The 17251-nt window shown below is 42.7% G+C and overlaps 1 protein-coding gene across 15 annotated transcripts in view; it reads left to right on the forward strand.

Moving 5' to 3' along the window:
- UNC80 (unc-80 homolog, NALCN channel complex subunit) overlaps positions 1-17251 on the forward strand; it is a 175886-nt gene that overhangs the window by 149957 nt on the left and 8678 nt on the right. For 13 of the 15 annotated variants that reach the window (XM_065561073.1, XM_065561060.1, XM_065561071.1 and 10 more), the window contains 5 exons: positions 796-980; positions 3527-3692; positions 5133-5312; positions 9758-9896; positions 11921-11977. In XM_065561073.1, coding sequence (XP_065417145.1) covers positions 796-980; positions 3527-3692; positions 5133-5312; positions 9758-9896; positions 11921-11977 — 727 coding nt within the window. The remainder of the gene's footprint in view (positions 1-795; positions 981-3526; positions 3693-5132; positions 5313-9757; positions 9897-11920; positions 11978-17251) is intronic. The other 2 variants (XM_065561066.1, XM_065561075.1) reach the window with 1 other exon arrangement.

The raw sequence follows: 17251 nt of genomic DNA on the forward strand, positions 1-17251 counted from the left end.
CTTCCCCAACCATCTTTTGCTGGGGAAGGAGCAAGGAGACAAATAGCCCTGCTTATTCTTCTGTGCCTGGGCCCAAGGTCTGTGTATCCCGAGTGGGAGGGTAAGGGCCATTCTTACTGCCCCACTTGGGGATATACCCCCATGTCACAATCTAGCCTTTAATAAGCAGCCTCATTTCCAGCCTAAACCTTGTTCATTCGTAAATTACCTTTTCAATGGGTTGTGCTAATGGATTCTGATACTTGGCTTCTTGGATCCAAAATAACCTTTGGTGTATGGCTCTGGCAGCTGCAGTACTGCAAGGTCTCTCTTCATAGCCCAATTAACAACCTCCCAACAGCAGTTACATGGCCATTCCCTCTGGGGCGTTGCACAGCCTTGATTTCTCTCCATTGTCGTTGATCAGAGAATGGAACCTATCCCCATGCTGGACTGGTTTTGAAAGAAGTAAATCCCCAGGAAAGGGAAAGAATTCTTTAGGGCGGCCCAGGAACTTTGGACTGGGTGGTACCTCATGGAGAAATTAAAGGAACATAGCTGTACAGAAGGAAAATCTTCCAGTATCTTGCTGGCAGAGCTGGGAACAGAACTTGTGCTTCCTGTTGTCAGGTCCTGTGCGCTAACCCCAAGACTGCCCTACTCCCCAGCAGGAGTTAGCAGCTGATGGTAAAGAAACTGGCCTAGGTGTGTGTGTATACTGCACTGCTCGCTGCAAATACTCCAGCTGTTAAAGGCTGGAGTTAATGGCTCTGGCTCTGCAGTGCTTTACACATGCTGGCGTTTTTTCCCCTGCAGCCCTGAAGGTGATCCTCGTGTGCTTTGAGCGTCAGCTTGGCAGCCAGTGGTACTGGCTGAGCCTGCAAGTCAAAGAGATGGCCCTGCGCAAGGTGGGAGGGCTGGCCCTCTGGGACTTCCTGGATTTTATTGTTCGCACCCGGATCCCTATCTTTGTGCTTCTGCGGCCCTTCATTCAGTGCAAGGTAACACTGGCTTTCTCCCTGGTCTCTGCTGCTTCATTAGATAATATTTTTAGGCAAGACACCCCACACTGCCTTGCCAGGAGAATGTGACATGGGCTTTGGGGGCGACCACAGTCTTGGGGAGAAGAGTATTTTTGCATAGGAAATGACCCCTGACTCCTGTGCTTTGTCTCGGAAGGATGGCTGGAGGCATTTCCGAGATCTTGGTTCTCTAGTAGACCTGTGTACAGACCCTCTTGCAGCTAAGGAGCATCCATCACGGTGGATTTTTAGGGGCAACTCAAAGAGTAAGTTATAATGATGGGAATTCTAATGCAGCGGATCCACAACGCCACACTGGTGCAGAATGGGACTTATCACCATCTCCTGAAATTCTCTTGGAACTTGGATAGGTTAATGATGATAGAATAGAATATCAGGGTTAGAAGGGACCTCAGGAGGTCATCTAGTCCAACCCCCTGCTCAAAGCAGGACCAATCCCCAGACAGATTTTTGCCTCAGATCCCTAAATGGCCCCCTCAAGGATTGAGCTCATAACCCTGGGTTTAGCAAGCCAATGCTCAAACCACCGAGCTATTCCTCCCCCTGATAATGTAATAATAGATATTAGAGTAAATGTAAATTATCCATCAGCTCAACCTCCACCGTCCGGCTGGGTGGTGGCTCTCTCAGGCAGACATATAGGCAGAGTAAAGGAAGCCTCCAGCATTCCACAAGCCAGGAAGATTTCTCATGGGCCAGCATTCAAGGTGCTAACAGGGGAATCCTTACACACTGGGCAGGCATTTCACCTTGCATTGTTAGGGCCTTATCCCACAAGGCACTGAGCATCCCCTGACTTCAAAGGTAATTGCAGGAACTTGGTCAACTACTGGGATCAGAGCCTTAGAAAGGAGGTCACAAGTGGCCACTATTGAGGCGACTTTATATAAATTGGCTCAGCTTTGGGGCTAATGTTTGTATTAATTTCAGATTAGTGGTTACAGGTGTCGGGTCTGTGTATGGAAAAATCCAAATGCTAGTCCCCCATAAACCCTGGCTTGCCAAATAATTTGGTGAAGCCTGGGATTGGTAGAGAGATCTCATAAACCAGCTATCCCCTCATGAATTAATCTTGCATGAGGGACCTTCTGCCACCAACTCAAAGGCCTGTCTAATTCCTGGATGGCCCAGTGACAGAATGAGAAACATTTTTAAAGTGTTCAGGGGGACAGGCCAGAGGCCTTACAGTTGCCCCACTCTTTCCCCTGGCTCTTAACAGTAACTGTCGAGGTCCGTGTCGGGCACACACTGGAGATCGGTGAAGGAGTGAGCTGCAATTCCCAGATACCCTGGTGACAGGGTTAGTTCTCTGCCCCAACCAGTAAGAGTACGTCTTCACTGCAGAGTTAGCCCAGATGATCAGCACCTGACATAGCCTAGCCCAGGTGTGAGCAGCCAAGCTGCATGGCACCACCCACATTGCTGTGTGGTCACTGGTGCTGCACTCCCCCTGGTGTGTCGCTGGGATTTCTGGGGGACAGCCCATGGTTCTTTGTGCTGCAGTGATTCTCTCCCAGTGGATTGTGGGAGAACTTGTCTGTCCATTTTGGCACACGATGGAGAAATTATGGGAAGGTGCTGGATGACTGTTGGCACTCAAGTGGGTTAGCCTGCGTGCTCACTGCAAAAAGTGAGTGGGTTACCCACCTGAGTGAAAGCAGAATCAGGGTTTAGCACTATAGCCCAGGATGGGCCAGTTAACCTGGATTGAAAGCACCAACCTCAGGTCAAAGGTTTTTGTGTGTGGATGGGAGCTGGGTTAGGCGCAACGCCCAAGTAAGAGCCCAGACTAACTCGGCAATGAACACAAGCCCTGAGAAACCAGGCCACTAGGGGGTGGTGTGGATCTAACGAACAGGATCTGGGATGGGTAGCAGGATGTATCAAGAGAATATTTTTTTTAAACGGGGTTGTTGGTTGGGTCGGGGGGAGAAACTTGCACTGACTTTATCTGATGGGAAGTGCCTTCCCACGTTGTATTGGCTTTGAGCCATAAGCCAACACAGCTCTTGATAATGGACAGGCAGTTGATGTGCCCAGGCTGCTACTACTTACGCTGACATGTATAGCTGGAGTCCCCATCGTTGGAAGCCTCTAAAAACAAGTTGGACAAACACCTGTCAGGGTTGGTCTACTTGGTCCTGCCACAGCAAAGGGGTCTTGACTCGATGACCTCTCGAGGTCCCTTCCAGCCCCACCTTTCTATGATTGTAAGCTCTTTGGGGCAGGGACTATTCCAAAAAGCGGAGAGAGAACCTGCGTGTTTGGTTGTGTTTTCACATGCAACTACAAAGCTCATCCCTAGCGAGATAACATCCTTCTGCTTGTTGCTGTAGCAACTTCTTACATACACGGACAAAAATCCTCAGCCTGTAGGTGTACAAGCAGCCAGGGGACTGCGATGCCAGAGCACTCACGAGCTAGTTGGAAAGGGACAGAACATTGTTTCTCTGTGATGCTGGGGTGTTCTTGTGCTAACAGGGGTTGTTGTGCCTCTCTGTCAGCTGCTGGCCCAACCCGCAGAGAATCACGAGGAGATGACTGCCCGACAACATATCGCTGACCAGCTAGAGAGGCGCTTCATACCACGCCCTCTGTGCAAGAGCTCCCTCATCACAGAATTCAACAGCGAGCTCAAGATCCTGAAGGAGGCAGTGCATAGTGGGTCAGGTAAGGCTGTCTTGGGAGGGGGAGGATGCTCGCACGCAGAGGAGAGAGGATTTCTTACCCCTCTGTGTGGGTACATACGGCAAGAAACAATAATTTTGCCCATGTATAGCCCTGTGTGTGAAACTTGATTTAATGTATGGAAACTTAAACGCATAAAAATGTGCAGCTCCTCCTTCTACAACAAATACATGGAATTTACAAAAAACAGAAATGCACTGACATCTTCGTCCTCTCTGTTGGGGTGCACAGCACACCAACAGCAGCAGGTGCTTTACGCATGGTAATTTTTTTTTTTAAGTGAGTTTTGTGCTTGCAAAAGGTGCTGGCGTGGCAGCCCAGGAGACTGAAGCCCCTTCTTTATGAAAAGACGAGGTACATCATACAGAGCTCCCCCGTGCTGCCTCGTTAATGTGCCACAACACATTGAGGGCAACAGGGTTGGTTTTCATGCCCTGTCAATCACTGCCCCATCAGCTGAGACAGACAACAAAAGTGCAAATTACTACCCGTTGTAATGGCAGCCTTGTTACATTCACCTCTCCACTAACTAAACTAAGAACACCATCTCACTTCTCATATGCTTTCACACAGCTGTCAGATGGTAGCCTCTTTTAGTCACTACTGACCAAAGTGCATTCTAACCAAGGCTGTAGAGGTGAAAATAGTTTTTAAAATCTAGATAGTCTTGGCTCCCCTCTTTTAGGATTAGCCTACTTGTTTATTAGCAGCAGATATTTCTTTTCTTTTTTCCCTGTGAAAGGACAGCTGAGCATTTTTTGGCCCAAATCTATGCCTTGAAATCAACAGGAAAACTCCTGACCATTCATAAAGTGGCCACTTCTGCAAACTTTGTCCTTTGCTGTGTACATTTGCTGCCACTAGAGAGCAGTCATTACTTCCAGATTGTAGGAAACTTTACATCGACTACTTTGTTCTTAGAAAGAAAGTAGCTCCACTTGTTTTGCCCCATAATAATGTGCCTTGCTTAGGGTGACCAGATGTCCCGATTTTATAGGGACAGTCCTGATATTTGGGTCTTTTTCTTATATAGGCTCCTATTACCCCCCACCCCCGTCCCGATTTTTCACACTTGCTGTCTGGTCACCCTAGCCTTGCTTGCTAAAAGTCGCGGAGAGGCAGTGAATATGGCAGTAGGGCTCAGGGAGAAAATCGGAGGACATAAGAAATCTTTGCAGTGACAAAGGTTTCTTACAGGCTAGCTGAGCTAGTGCTGTTGTATTGATCTGGTGTCAAGTAAGCACAAGCAGTGGGAGAGTTCTCTTTCACAGCTGCTGCAGAAGGCCATTCGGCCCTCTGTCTTTCCCACTTCTCTTGCCTTCCCCATAAACCCAGGCTGAGGAAGACGCCCTCGCCCTACTGGGAACAATATTTCTTTCAGCATCGGAACTGACTCGGCTTTGTTTTTTCCACTCTGTGCAGCCTACCAAGGGAAGACCTCCATCAGCACCGTGGGCACTTCCACCTCTGCGTACCGCCTCAGCCTCGCTACCATGTCCCGCTCCAACACAGGCACCGGCACCGTCTGGGAGCAGGACAGCGAGCCTTCCCATCAGGCTTCGCAGGACACTCTGAGCCGCACGGATGAGGAGGATGAAGAAAGTATGTGGCTGCTGGGGCAGGATCAGAGTACAGTAGCAGCTCCTTGTTGCCTAGGCCTAGCTCTGCTGTACAGGCAGAAGGGGGTGTTGTTTTGAGCAGTAGAATGATCAGCAACTCTTTACAGGGTGAGGCCTTAATGCTGCAAGCCCTTGTTCTGTGCACAGCCGGGAGGAAAAGGCTGTTGCTCTCCAGCACACGTGTGAACAGAGGGCACGTGTGGGCACAGTTCAGCATTAGGGGTGGTCGCCACACTATGCAGTTGTTAATGTCAAGTCCTTACGTGCTTCCTTCCATACTCTTGAGCACAGGGCTGAGGAACGGTAGGGTGCAGGTGTAGACCGTAAATAAAGCAGAAAAGACACGGGCAGTCCTCACAATGCTGATAAGGCATTTAGCTAAACAGTCCCCTTGTGACGGGTTGGATCACAGAAACCCCCTTGGGAGCTGCAAAGACTACCCCTGCTTCTGTTTTCCCTGCCAGCTTAGGACTCCAGCACCCTGTCTTGCTGAGCCAGACACTCCCATCTGGCTCCAGACACAGACCCAGGGTCTGAATCACTTGTCCCAAAGCTGCAAGTTTACCTGAAAACAGCTCACAGTAGTGTGCTTGTCTTTAGCACTCAGATACCCAACTCCCATTGGGATCTAAACCCAAATAAATCCGTTTTATCCTGCATAAAGCTTATGCAGAGCAAACTCAAATTGTTTGCCCTCTATAACGCTGACAGAGAGATATGCACAGTTGTTTGCTCCCCCAGGTATTAATACATACTCTGAGTAAATTACTAAATAAAAAGTGATTTTATTAAATACAGACAGTAGGATTTAAGTGGTTTCAGGTAGTAACAGACAGAACAAAGTAAGTCACCAAGCAAAATAAAATAAAATGCGCAAATCTATGTCTAATCAAGCTAAATACAGATAATCTCACCCTCAGAGATGCTTCAGTAAGTTTTTCTCAGACTGGACACCTTCCAGGCCTGGGCACATTTCTTTCCCCGGGTACAGCTCTTTTGCAGCTCAGGTGATAGCTAGGGGATTCTTCATGATGGCTCCTCCCCCCCCCTTGTTCTCTTCCACCCCTTTATATATCTTTTGCATAAGGCGGGAACCCTTTGTGCCTCTGGGTTTCCACCCGCCCTCACTGGAAAAGCAGCAGGTTAAAGATGGATTCCAGTTCAGGTGACATGATCACATGTCACTGCAAGACTTCATTACTCACTTGCCAGCACACACATATACAGGAAGACTCACAGGTAAATACAGGTTTCAGAGTAGCAGCCGTGTTAGTCTGTATCCGCAAAAAGAACAGGAGTACTTGTGGCACCTTAGAGACTAACAAATTTATTAGAGCATAAGCTTTCGTGGACTACAGCCCACTTCTTCGGATGCATACAGAATGGAACATATATTGAGGAGATATATATATACACACATACAGAGAGCATGAACAGGTGGGAGTTGTCTTACCAACTCTGAGAGGCCAATTAAGTAAGGAAAGGAAAGCTTATGCTCTAATAAATTTGTTAGTCTCTAAAGTAAATACAGCCATCTGCAGACAATGGGAGTCATCAAGATTCCAAACCATCCTTAATGGCCCACACTTTACATAATTACAATAGGCCCTCAGAGTTATGTTTTATATTTCTAGTTTTAGATACAAGAGTGGTACATTTCTACAAATAGGATGATCACACTCAGTAGATTATGAGCTTTGTAATGATACCTTACAAGAGACCTTTTGCATGAAGCATATCCCAGTTACATTATATTCACTTATATTTTAATAAAACCATATAGACTGCACAACGTCACACCCCTCTTTGGCCTTAATTCTGCTACTAGGCAGGAGAAATTTGGTGGCTATGTTGCAGGCATCGCATTGCAGTATCAGCTTGCTATGCACTTCCTGCTCATCTCTAAACCACAGGCTCCTATGTGTACCTGTACCTGCACTGTGTATGCTCAAGTCATGGCTAGTGTCTGTGCTGGTTGGGATGTCGGACCTACTCAAGCATTTGTGCGCGTTTTGTAATACATTAGCTCAGTGGTTCCCAAACTTGTTCCGCCGCTTGTGTAGGGAAAGCCCCTGGCGGGCCAGGCCAGTTTGTTTACCTGCCGCGTCTGCAGGTTTGGCCGATTGTGGCTCCCAGTGGCCACGGTTCGCTGCTCCAGGCCAATGGGAGCTGCAGGAAGCGGTGTGGGCTGAGGGATGTATTGGCCGTCGCTTCCAGCAGCTCCTATTGGCCTGGAGCAGTGAACCGTGGCCACTGGGAGCTGTGATCGGCCGAACCTGCGGACGCGGCAGGTAAACAAACTGGCCCGGCCCGCCAAGGGCTTTCCCTGCACAAGCAGTGGAACAAGTTTGGGAACCACTGCATTAGCTGATCAACAGAGGATATCAAGCCTTAAGACTTCTGTCAGCCAATACTCCACTCCTTTATACCCAGTGATAGAGGCAGAAAAGGTTCTGAGTTGTATGAAACATCCTGGGGTCTCTTTGCAGAGAGGGTTTAGTTTTTTATAGTTTGTGTGGATTTGCGCAGTCGAGTTTCACTTTGAGTTTGAAGGGAAGCTCATTGAAACCACTGAGTTTGCCTGATATCAGAAACATCCAAGTTTTGCCTGGCTTCTTTCAAAACCATCAGCCAGGAGCCCCTCTCATCTCTATCCAGGAGGCTTGGGCTTCCTACTCCTGTAGCTTTTATTGTCTTCTGGTGGTACAGAGGTTGTCCTAATGGCTTGAAACCCTTGCCACTCACCTTTGGTGCTTGGGGACAACTGCCTTTTCCCAGAAAATATCAGACATGAGAGAGGCAATGGCCCTAGAACATGAAATGAAGTGTATGGGCTTGTTGTGTGGAGAAGGTGTCCCTAACAGAGTGAGTGCTCCTCCTGAAACTTGATGCATATGGATTTATTACAAAACATTGCACAGCTTGTGTCCTGGTTTCTACACACTGTAGTTGGTGACCATGATATCTTCTGGTGACAGTCTTGGATTCATTACAAGTGAGTGCAAGCTGTGATTAATAGATATCTTCCTGTTTGCCTAGGCCAGTAAAGATTCTAGAGCCAGCACTATCCCACCCCAGTCTGATTTAAAGCTGGCTGACATGCCAAAAGAAGCATGAGAGAGCCACCAAAATAACCCAAAGAAATTAACCTAAATTCTCCAGGGAAAATTAATTCTAAAAGTGAAGGGATTGAGGCAGTTTAGTTAATGGCATGTCGGAGGAACAACGTGCAGCATGAACCTTTCCATAAGTAGTATTTAAACTACTTGTTGGGTTGAAAATACTAGCAGGTCAAAAGTGATCATTTGATTAAAAGAATCCTCCAATGTTATAGGAGAGTTATTGTGTTTGTGTTACAAATACACAGACTTTTTTTTATCAAATAAATGCAGCAGCGTTGGTATAGCATTCAAATTCACATAATTAAATGCAGCAAAACTTCCACATCTTGGTGTTCATAAGAAGAAATTAAAACTTCAACAGCTTTCAGGTTCCCTTGTGATGTAAGTGAAAATATAGGTAGTTCTGGATTTATTTTTGAATGATACATGCCATCTTTAAATGCAATTACAATATAAATATGCAATATTTTTCCCTAGAAACAGGAATTTATCAGAATATATTCACCCACAGATTATCTCAACATATCAAAATTAGAACTGGTAAAAAAAGGGGGGGAAAGAAATATTACATGAAAATTTCTCCAGTTTTTATTTTGAAATGTAAAAAAAAATTTTAAATACGGAAAAATTTAAATGAATTTGTCCTCTGTTTTCAGACTAGGTATAGAGTTGGTCAGGATTTTTTTATTTCAAAATTTTGTTGAAAATTTCAACCAGCTCTAATCAAAATCAAACATATGTGACAGACTTATTTTGTGTAAGTTCACCCATATTGTTGTGAATATAAGATCAGCAATTTGAGAAAATACTGCATTTTGCAAGTTAGATGCTGTTGAGTCTGTACATCTCTTCCTCTTTCCTTTCATCTTTTAATAAGGTTGATTTTTCTGGCTCTTGAAATGTATTAACTTTTTTACGAGCAAAATGTCCAGTTATAGTTTTCATTTTCAAGAGGCATCATATTTTGTTGAACAACTTACAAATAATAATTGTACTGTGGTAGCACCTACAGACCCTGAACTCATTGTCCGAAACGATGTATAAATATATAACGGAGGGCCTGCAATCTAAAGCCCTGAACTTGCAAACATTTATGCACGTTTTACTTTACTATGGCTACTTGTGGTAGAAAAGTTAAGCAGATGCACACATTTGCAGTGTTGGACCTGACTGACTTAGAGAGTTCTGCATGCACTAGCCATGAACATGGGACGGGATCTGGAATTACCTGGAAACTTTTAAATGTGTCATTGGGGTTTTGGATTAATTATTTTCTTTTTTGGTCTCTTTCCCATGTCCTTTCTAGATGACTCAGTGAGCATACCCAGTGTGGTAAGTGAACAGGAAGCCTACCTTATGGGTGCCATTGGGAGGCGTCGGTTCTCCAGCCATATCTCCAGCATGTCTGCACCTCAGGCTGAGGTGGGCATGTTACCCAGCCAAAGGTAACAACATGTGCTTTTCACCTTTCCCACTCTGTTCTCCAGAGCAGACATTCCAAAGGTATATTGTGTGTAACAGCAGCAGGGTGAGGGTGGTAAATTCAGCACCTGAGTACTAAAAGGCTAATCATTCGGGTAGTCCCATTGATGTCAGTGCAAGTACTTGCTGCAGGTTAGAACATAACAGTTCTTCAATACAATGTATAATGCATAACCTTCATGAGAAGCACATTTCATTGTTAGAAATGTTCCCGTCAGAAACTGACAGCATCTTTATTGTTTCTCTGCTAATGCCATGCCTGTTGATGTGGTGGATTTCAAAGGTGTAGGCATGATTTCAGGGTGCAGAATACACTTAGAGGTTTCCTTCTGAGCCAGAGTCCTGCATACAGCATTTCAAATGAGTAAGGAGAAAGCCCAAGGTGCTGGGAAAGTTTCCTCAGTACAATCTCAACCCCCAAGTCAGAACAAAAAATAGGTTTCCTCTGGACATTAGCTAATGGCAGAAAGAGAAGTGGGATTATTCTAAACCAGAAACTTCTCTGTCTGCTAGAGCTAATCTTGGAGGCCTCTTTTTAGAGTGAGAGAGAAAGAGAGAGAGAGAGGATTTGGGTTTTGTACATTGCACTCAGTCAGGTGTGTGACATAGAAGCCAATGAACAGGAGATTTTTCTAATTAAATTCTGTTATTTTTCAGTAAATAATGTTTATTTCTTATTTATATGTGACATAGATTTGCAAAGAGCTCTGATAAATGTATAGATTCATTTATGTCATTTTTTATAAACCTTGAAAATGTGAATTCTGCATTATCTTATGACTGGCCATTGTCCCTTTGCCCAGCCTTGTTTTTAATTCAGTTAGAAATCCCTCAGTGTATGGAGCATGCAACAGCTAAAAGGAACAGCTATAGTATATACCAGCAATGATAAGGGAGGTAATTGCTGAACTAGAAGCCACTCAAATTGTATCCCAGAGTTGCATAAAGGGTACTTGTGAGGACACCTTTAAACTCATTTCATTCCATTTCCTTAGTGTCTTTAAAATAAGTATATTTTACTGTAATTTTTTTCCTGTGGGCTGTGGTGCTTTTTAATTAGTGATGCTGAGAACAATAATGTAGTTTATTTGCAATATAGATTGTGTAGGGTAGATACTTCATTGGCCCAGCAAGCATAATCCTTGTTCTCAACTGCATACCCATTTTTGTCATGGATGAGCAATGGTCTCTGGGATTTTTTGAGTGTATTACACATGTAAACTAATAAATAAACTAATAAATGTATAGTAATATTATTGCTTTCCTGCTGGTAATCCACCAGACCTCTTTCTACCTTTCATATTTCACATCTGAGGGAACAGGATGGAATATTGCTGGTTGTTCCTGCTTAATGGGGGAAGTAGGCAGCAGTTGAGGCGGTGTGATTGGGTACAGATTTGCCAGTATACATTCCAGCTGTTTACTTACAGTTTCATTGCAATGCAAGATCATGCTTTCCAGCAGTTTGGCCTTTTAATGGCATCAGAACTAAAAAGTTGTTCTACAGTTCATGATAAGTGGATTAGCACTTCAAGGAGAAGCCTGAAAAAGTGAACTGATGGGGTGGTGGTAGGGGGAAGATCTTAAATGAAACTGGAAGTAAATAGAATACAATCAAAGGAAATACAGGCAGCAAAATGGTTTGAAAACTTTCTAAGCCCCATCCTCCCCACCCCTTATTTGCACTAGAATCACACCTCAATGAGGTTCTTAGCTCATGCAATGTATTGTATAGATTTGGAGGTCTCCATGTATCATAGCCTCCATTTTTAAATTGCTCCTTTTATCCAGAATTTGATTGATCAGATGTTCCTCTTTCAATGCTTTGAGTCATATGTTCTGATGAGCCAGTGCAAGACCAAATGATTTTACCGTCCTCCTTTTCTTTTCTTATTCCGTTGATATTTTTTTTCTTGAAAACAGAGACAATTGCATGCTTTTTGCATTTTCTTTCCCTAAATGCTTCATCTCCCTGCCCCTCCTGCAGTGAACCTAATGTCCTCGATGACTCCCAGGGCCTGGCCGCTGAGGGCAGCCTCTCTAGGTACAGTGTCAACACTACCTGTCTGTCAGTGTCTGTGCTGGGAAATAATCAGTTCCCTATATCCTCTGTCTCTCTTCCTCACCCTTTGTTTCTCTTTCCATGTCTGTCTCTTGTTGTTCATCGATACTCAGGCCTGCAAGTCAAAGGTGTAGTAACCCGACTTCAGTTTTCAGCGTTGATTGCCAACAGTTTTTAATTCCTAACAACTGAGGGAATTAAAAAAAGAAAAATCTTGCCAAGCCAAAATATTTGTCTGCCTGTTGTGGATTTTTCCATTGCTAGCGATTGCTCTGAAGACCTAAGAAAGAAGCATTAGTATCACCACCGCTTTAAATGTAACCTTTTCTGAGCACCAATTTGGGGACCTCCTTTTAAAAAAAATCTGTCCTCATATTAATCTCACAATATCACCATCAATAAACACTTTAATCATTATTATTTTCTTTAGCATTCATTAATAATACTAATCCTGATAAGCCATGTTAAATACAGTTCCCTATGAATGCCTTTATAGGAATCCCCACTTATTACAAAGTGTTATCATTCTACAAACACTCGCCTTAGAGCTTTAAGGCAAATGCTATTAATCCTTATTTAAAATTGCCCTGACAGCCTCAGGGTCCAAGCTTTGCAACTAGCGTTTCTTGTGAACAGGAGAGCTTAACAAACAGTGTTATTACTGTGCCTTTAAAATACATTGGTTGTAAGATTTTAAAAGGAGGACTGCACCTTTAACAGTCAGCTCAGCCATGTTAATCATTCTTCCTGGTGTACTACTGTGATCATACCTCTCAACTGATCCTCATGAGGTGGGAAAGCTCTCACTCATCACGAACTCCTTATTTCATTCTGAGAGAGCATTCCCACATTCTGGGAGAATACAGTCTGCTCCCTTAAGTATGCCACATCTCTCTTTGTTGTTTTATCACTCTTGCTTAAAGATGAGGATGTGTTGAGAGGTATTCTTGTGAATTAATTTTGTTTTGTTTGAGATTACTCCAGTTTTATTTTAATATTGAAAAATGGGGACTGAAGTCTGTTGTTGGATGTGTCATTTAGATCAACCCCATGATTCATGGTGTCACTTGTGTTTGTGTGCCCTGCCTTGATCAGTCTCTGATTGGTGGTAATGTGGAAGGTGTTGTAAAAAAAGACATTGTCCTTTGGCCGTGGCAGGGATGTTACTGTATAGCAAAATGTATTATTCTGTGCAAAAAAGATAATTAAGAACATGGTCTTCTTGAGAGGCAACTGAGCAATAGTTCAGAACCCTAGAAAAAAAAATTCTCTATAGAGGAAGTTAAATGCATTCACTTTATTAGTGTGAAAACCTGATTACCTTTGGCAGATGACCTGCAGATTGAGTCACCTCCTAATGTTGATTGTGAAATGTCTTGACTCTAATAAATGGGAGTCAGGCAACACAGCAACTCTTGGTGACAAGTCCAGGAGTTTTATGACAGCTGAGCCAGCTGACAAGATCAATGTCAAAATAATTCATATTGATCTCTGAAGTCTAAACAGATGCACAGTGAGTTCCGTTAGCTACTAGTGCATCAACCTTTGCCCAGAACAGGACTTTGTATCTCCTGTACTGCGCTATGTTACAGAGTTTCCGTAAAGGAGAAGATCAGTTGGCATGTTCGGTGAAGTAGATTTCTACAGAGAGACTATTTCTGATGGGGTTTCTTATTTTTTGAAGACACAGTCATAGACTTCTTTGTTTTAAAAAAGTGACACTTTTATTCTGCAGAACCTTAAAAGAGACTCAAGATAATTAACCTGATCTCTGTGAAAAGGCTACAATTATAGTTCTGTGTAAGATGAAAAAAAGCAACATTTTAGCTGTATTGTGTGTTCTTAAATGTGCAAGTTGCATTCCTTCTGTAAAGGAGAGAAGCAATAGAACAGAGAGATAATACAGCAACTTATTGAGATCATTGTTGTAGCAGAGGATAAATACATTCTTCTATTCAGGAACACTAGTTTAAATAAAACAGGCCAAGATTTTTCTTTAGATATCTTTGATCTTCACTAGAGCACAGGGATAAAAAATGCTTAGGATAGCTTGCTGAATTCAGAAGCTGATATTTAGTCACAATCGATGGAATGAAACAAACAAAGAATAGAACATTATGGAAACCAGGAATTTCAAATAAAAGAAAAGAACAATTATAAATAAAGACAAAAATAAAGTCTTTTTTCTTTTGTGCTTGTACCAATTAGAGTTACATCGGTAAACAGCAATGAACACAGGAAGAGAATAACATTCAGGTTCCTGAGATTATGCAGAAAGGGTGTGTGTGTGTGTGCGGGGGGGGGGGGGGGAACTATTTTATTTAGCATCATGATTTGTTGCAGTTATAACTTGAAAAAAGATGGAAGATTTTCCCAAAGCACAAGGGACAAGAGAATGAGAACTTTCTATCATTGAAAGCTGATGCACAAAAAAATTCCATTTCAACATTTCTAATTATGCTTGTTTTAAATTAATCATGATCAGTAAGGAGAAGTAGAGCAAATTAATATCAACAGGGCAAGTGTGGAGGAAATTTGACACTCTGTTGAAATCCCAGGCCTGTGTCTTGAAAAGTTCAGCAGGTGCATTCTTCCTGGATGTTAACTGAAGGCCTGGCAGGCACTAAAGTCCATTTAATACAGTTTAACAACTATTTGCTTGCTTTTTCTGGTTTTAGTTCTCCTCCCCCCCAACACACACTTTTATTTGTTGCATTATTTCTTGTTATTCATGAAAATAACATCATAAATGCCAACCTGGCAATGCTTATTCCAGTATGTCCTGTGTGGTATGAAATTTTACACTGGCCTGACATTTGTTGTACGGTTGGCAATCATTTTTCATTAACAGCTTGTTTGTTTGTCTGTCTGTCTCTGTGCTAACCATGTAACATGATTATGGGGACATGGCCCCTTGTCATAGGTACCCAGTAGGTGACAGAGAAGCACTCTTGATGGACAGGAAAGTTTACAAGTGTGTTCTGCTCCAACAAATCAGGTTTATGTGCTCCAACAAAAATCCTCTAGTAGATGCCAGGTTCACAGGAGAAGTAGAATAAACTATGTCATGTGAAAATGGCATTGGATTTGATTCAAAGCAGTTCAGTAGCGTCCCCACAAACTGACCTCCCAAATATAATGATTGCTCCAAACCAAGAACAAAAAAACAGTGCCCTCTTGGTCCTGTTTATTAGACAATGAAAGGCAGAAAAGAAGGGGAGGGTACTTACGGAGTCAACAGACCCTTTGGAACTAATTTTCACTGAAACCAGATTGTTGTTGCTATTCTGGAGAAGGAAAAAACATCTATAGTGGAATCATAACTATTTCAGGAAATTCAGTCACTCATCTTACACTTGCACTCTTTCTCTCTCTCTCTCTCTCTCTCTCTCTCTCTCAAAATGTGGGGTGAATCTGAGTATATAGGAAAGTAAAAAGGATGGGGAAGGGCCCTGTGCAGGTTTTTCTGCCAAATTCCACTGTTCACACTCCCCCACCTTTTACCTCCAATCTGCCGTTCACTAAACTCATTTCATATCTGGTGTAAGTGAGGCTTAAACCCAGGCCAACATAGAGGAAAAGCAACTGAATCCAACCTTTCTGTCACTCATCTCTTTGTTTGTCTTTAATGCACAGATTAGTCCATGGAAATCATTTTTTCCTCATGTCTAACGTATGTACAGTATGGTAACATCACACTCACAAGTATAATGAATGATCTTTACCTAATGAGTTTTTCAAGGTGTTTTCGTTATGTTCGCTTTTTGACATGCTTGTTCCATTGCTGTCATAGATTATTTACATTTAACATAATTTTAGTCTTTCTGACAGAGGTCGGTCTCCCCATTCATAGAACTAAACATCATCATCTTTCCTCAGAAACTGTAATAACAATCTTACCATAACTCAATGATAGTTAGCCACTGGGTTGAACAGAAACTTTTTATTGCACCATTTTAAATATATATTCTGCAGCCTCTTTAGAAACAAATTGAGGTTCAGTATTTTATCTATTTAAAGAAAGTATTTACATGTTAATCTCTATCTCTGAGTCTCTAAATATTTGCTGGAGCCAAGTACCCAAGTAATTCTAGAAGCAGAAAATTAACAGAATGTATAAATATAATGTCAAGCTGTCTGGATTTCTTATGTGAGGAAAAATGTAAATTCAGCCTATTTGTCTTGATACCCTTGAGGATGTATCACTTTTGGAGTCTACTGCAGTCTAAGCAGTTGTATGTGCTATAGGGCCATTGTCTGGTTCAAGAATGTAATGCTGACAGCTAGAAGTAGCTTGTGGGATCATGCAGTTCATAGGGGTATAGTCTCCTCTTGACATTTAGAATGTTTCATTGTAAATCAGATTGCACTGTGCTGAGTATTTGCTCTAGAGGATGGTGATCTCTTTTGAAAGGGTTGTTCAAGAGAGAAAGGACCCAAATATACATTATTTTCTGGTGTTGAGCTAACCCACTCTCCTGGCCATGCTGTTGTAATGAACCCACAGAAGTATTAGCTTTGTCTTTTTCTCCTCCAGTCCTGGTAAGGCTCTGTGTCAAATCACACCTCCCTAGAGGCTCTGACCTCTTCCCAAGGAAGATCCAAGAAAGCCCCGGAAAACTGAGAAGAAAGGGAATGTTCTTTTTCTTAGATTAAGACATGCCAACGCCAGAACGTACTGCACTACTAAATATTCAGCAGTGCATACTAAATAATCTTAGAAGCTGCTTAATTGGGATGCATGCCTTAATGGTTCGGATTTGTCCCAAGTAGGCAGCTGTTCCTTTGGAAAGAAGTTCATCTAAGTGTTACTTACCATTGCAACCATACCTGTCTCCGATTCAGCTCACTCACCTAAAACATTTGTGACCATTGCCTGCTAATGAGTAACTCTAATTGTGATTGAACTGGGAGGAATAATACAGTATTGTGAAAAGAACTGAGGGGAAGAACAAATCTGCCACACATATCAGGTTAACAGAGGAATTAGTTGAACAGTAACATAGACTACTTTACAGCATTTAGCAGTTTTTTCTATTGTTAAAGTGCCTTTACTTTTAACTTTTAGTTATTCAGATTTCATTGACAACCTATTAAGTCCTAAAAGAATACTGTAGATTTGTTTTTATATTTAATTGTATTTATTTTGCTTATTAGCCACAAAGAGACTTGAGGCTGCAGACATACCGAATGCACCCTGTTTGCATAAGTCATGCACCCATTATGTGAATGGAACCTTTGTCAGTTGTGTTGTTT

Source organism: Chrysemys picta, chromosome 11 (genome assembly GCF_011386835.1).
Source record: "Chrysemys picta bellii isolate R12L10 chromosome 11, ASM1138683v2, whole genome shotgun sequence".
NCBI lineage: Eukaryota > Metazoa > Chordata > Testudines > Emydidae > Chrysemys > Chrysemys picta.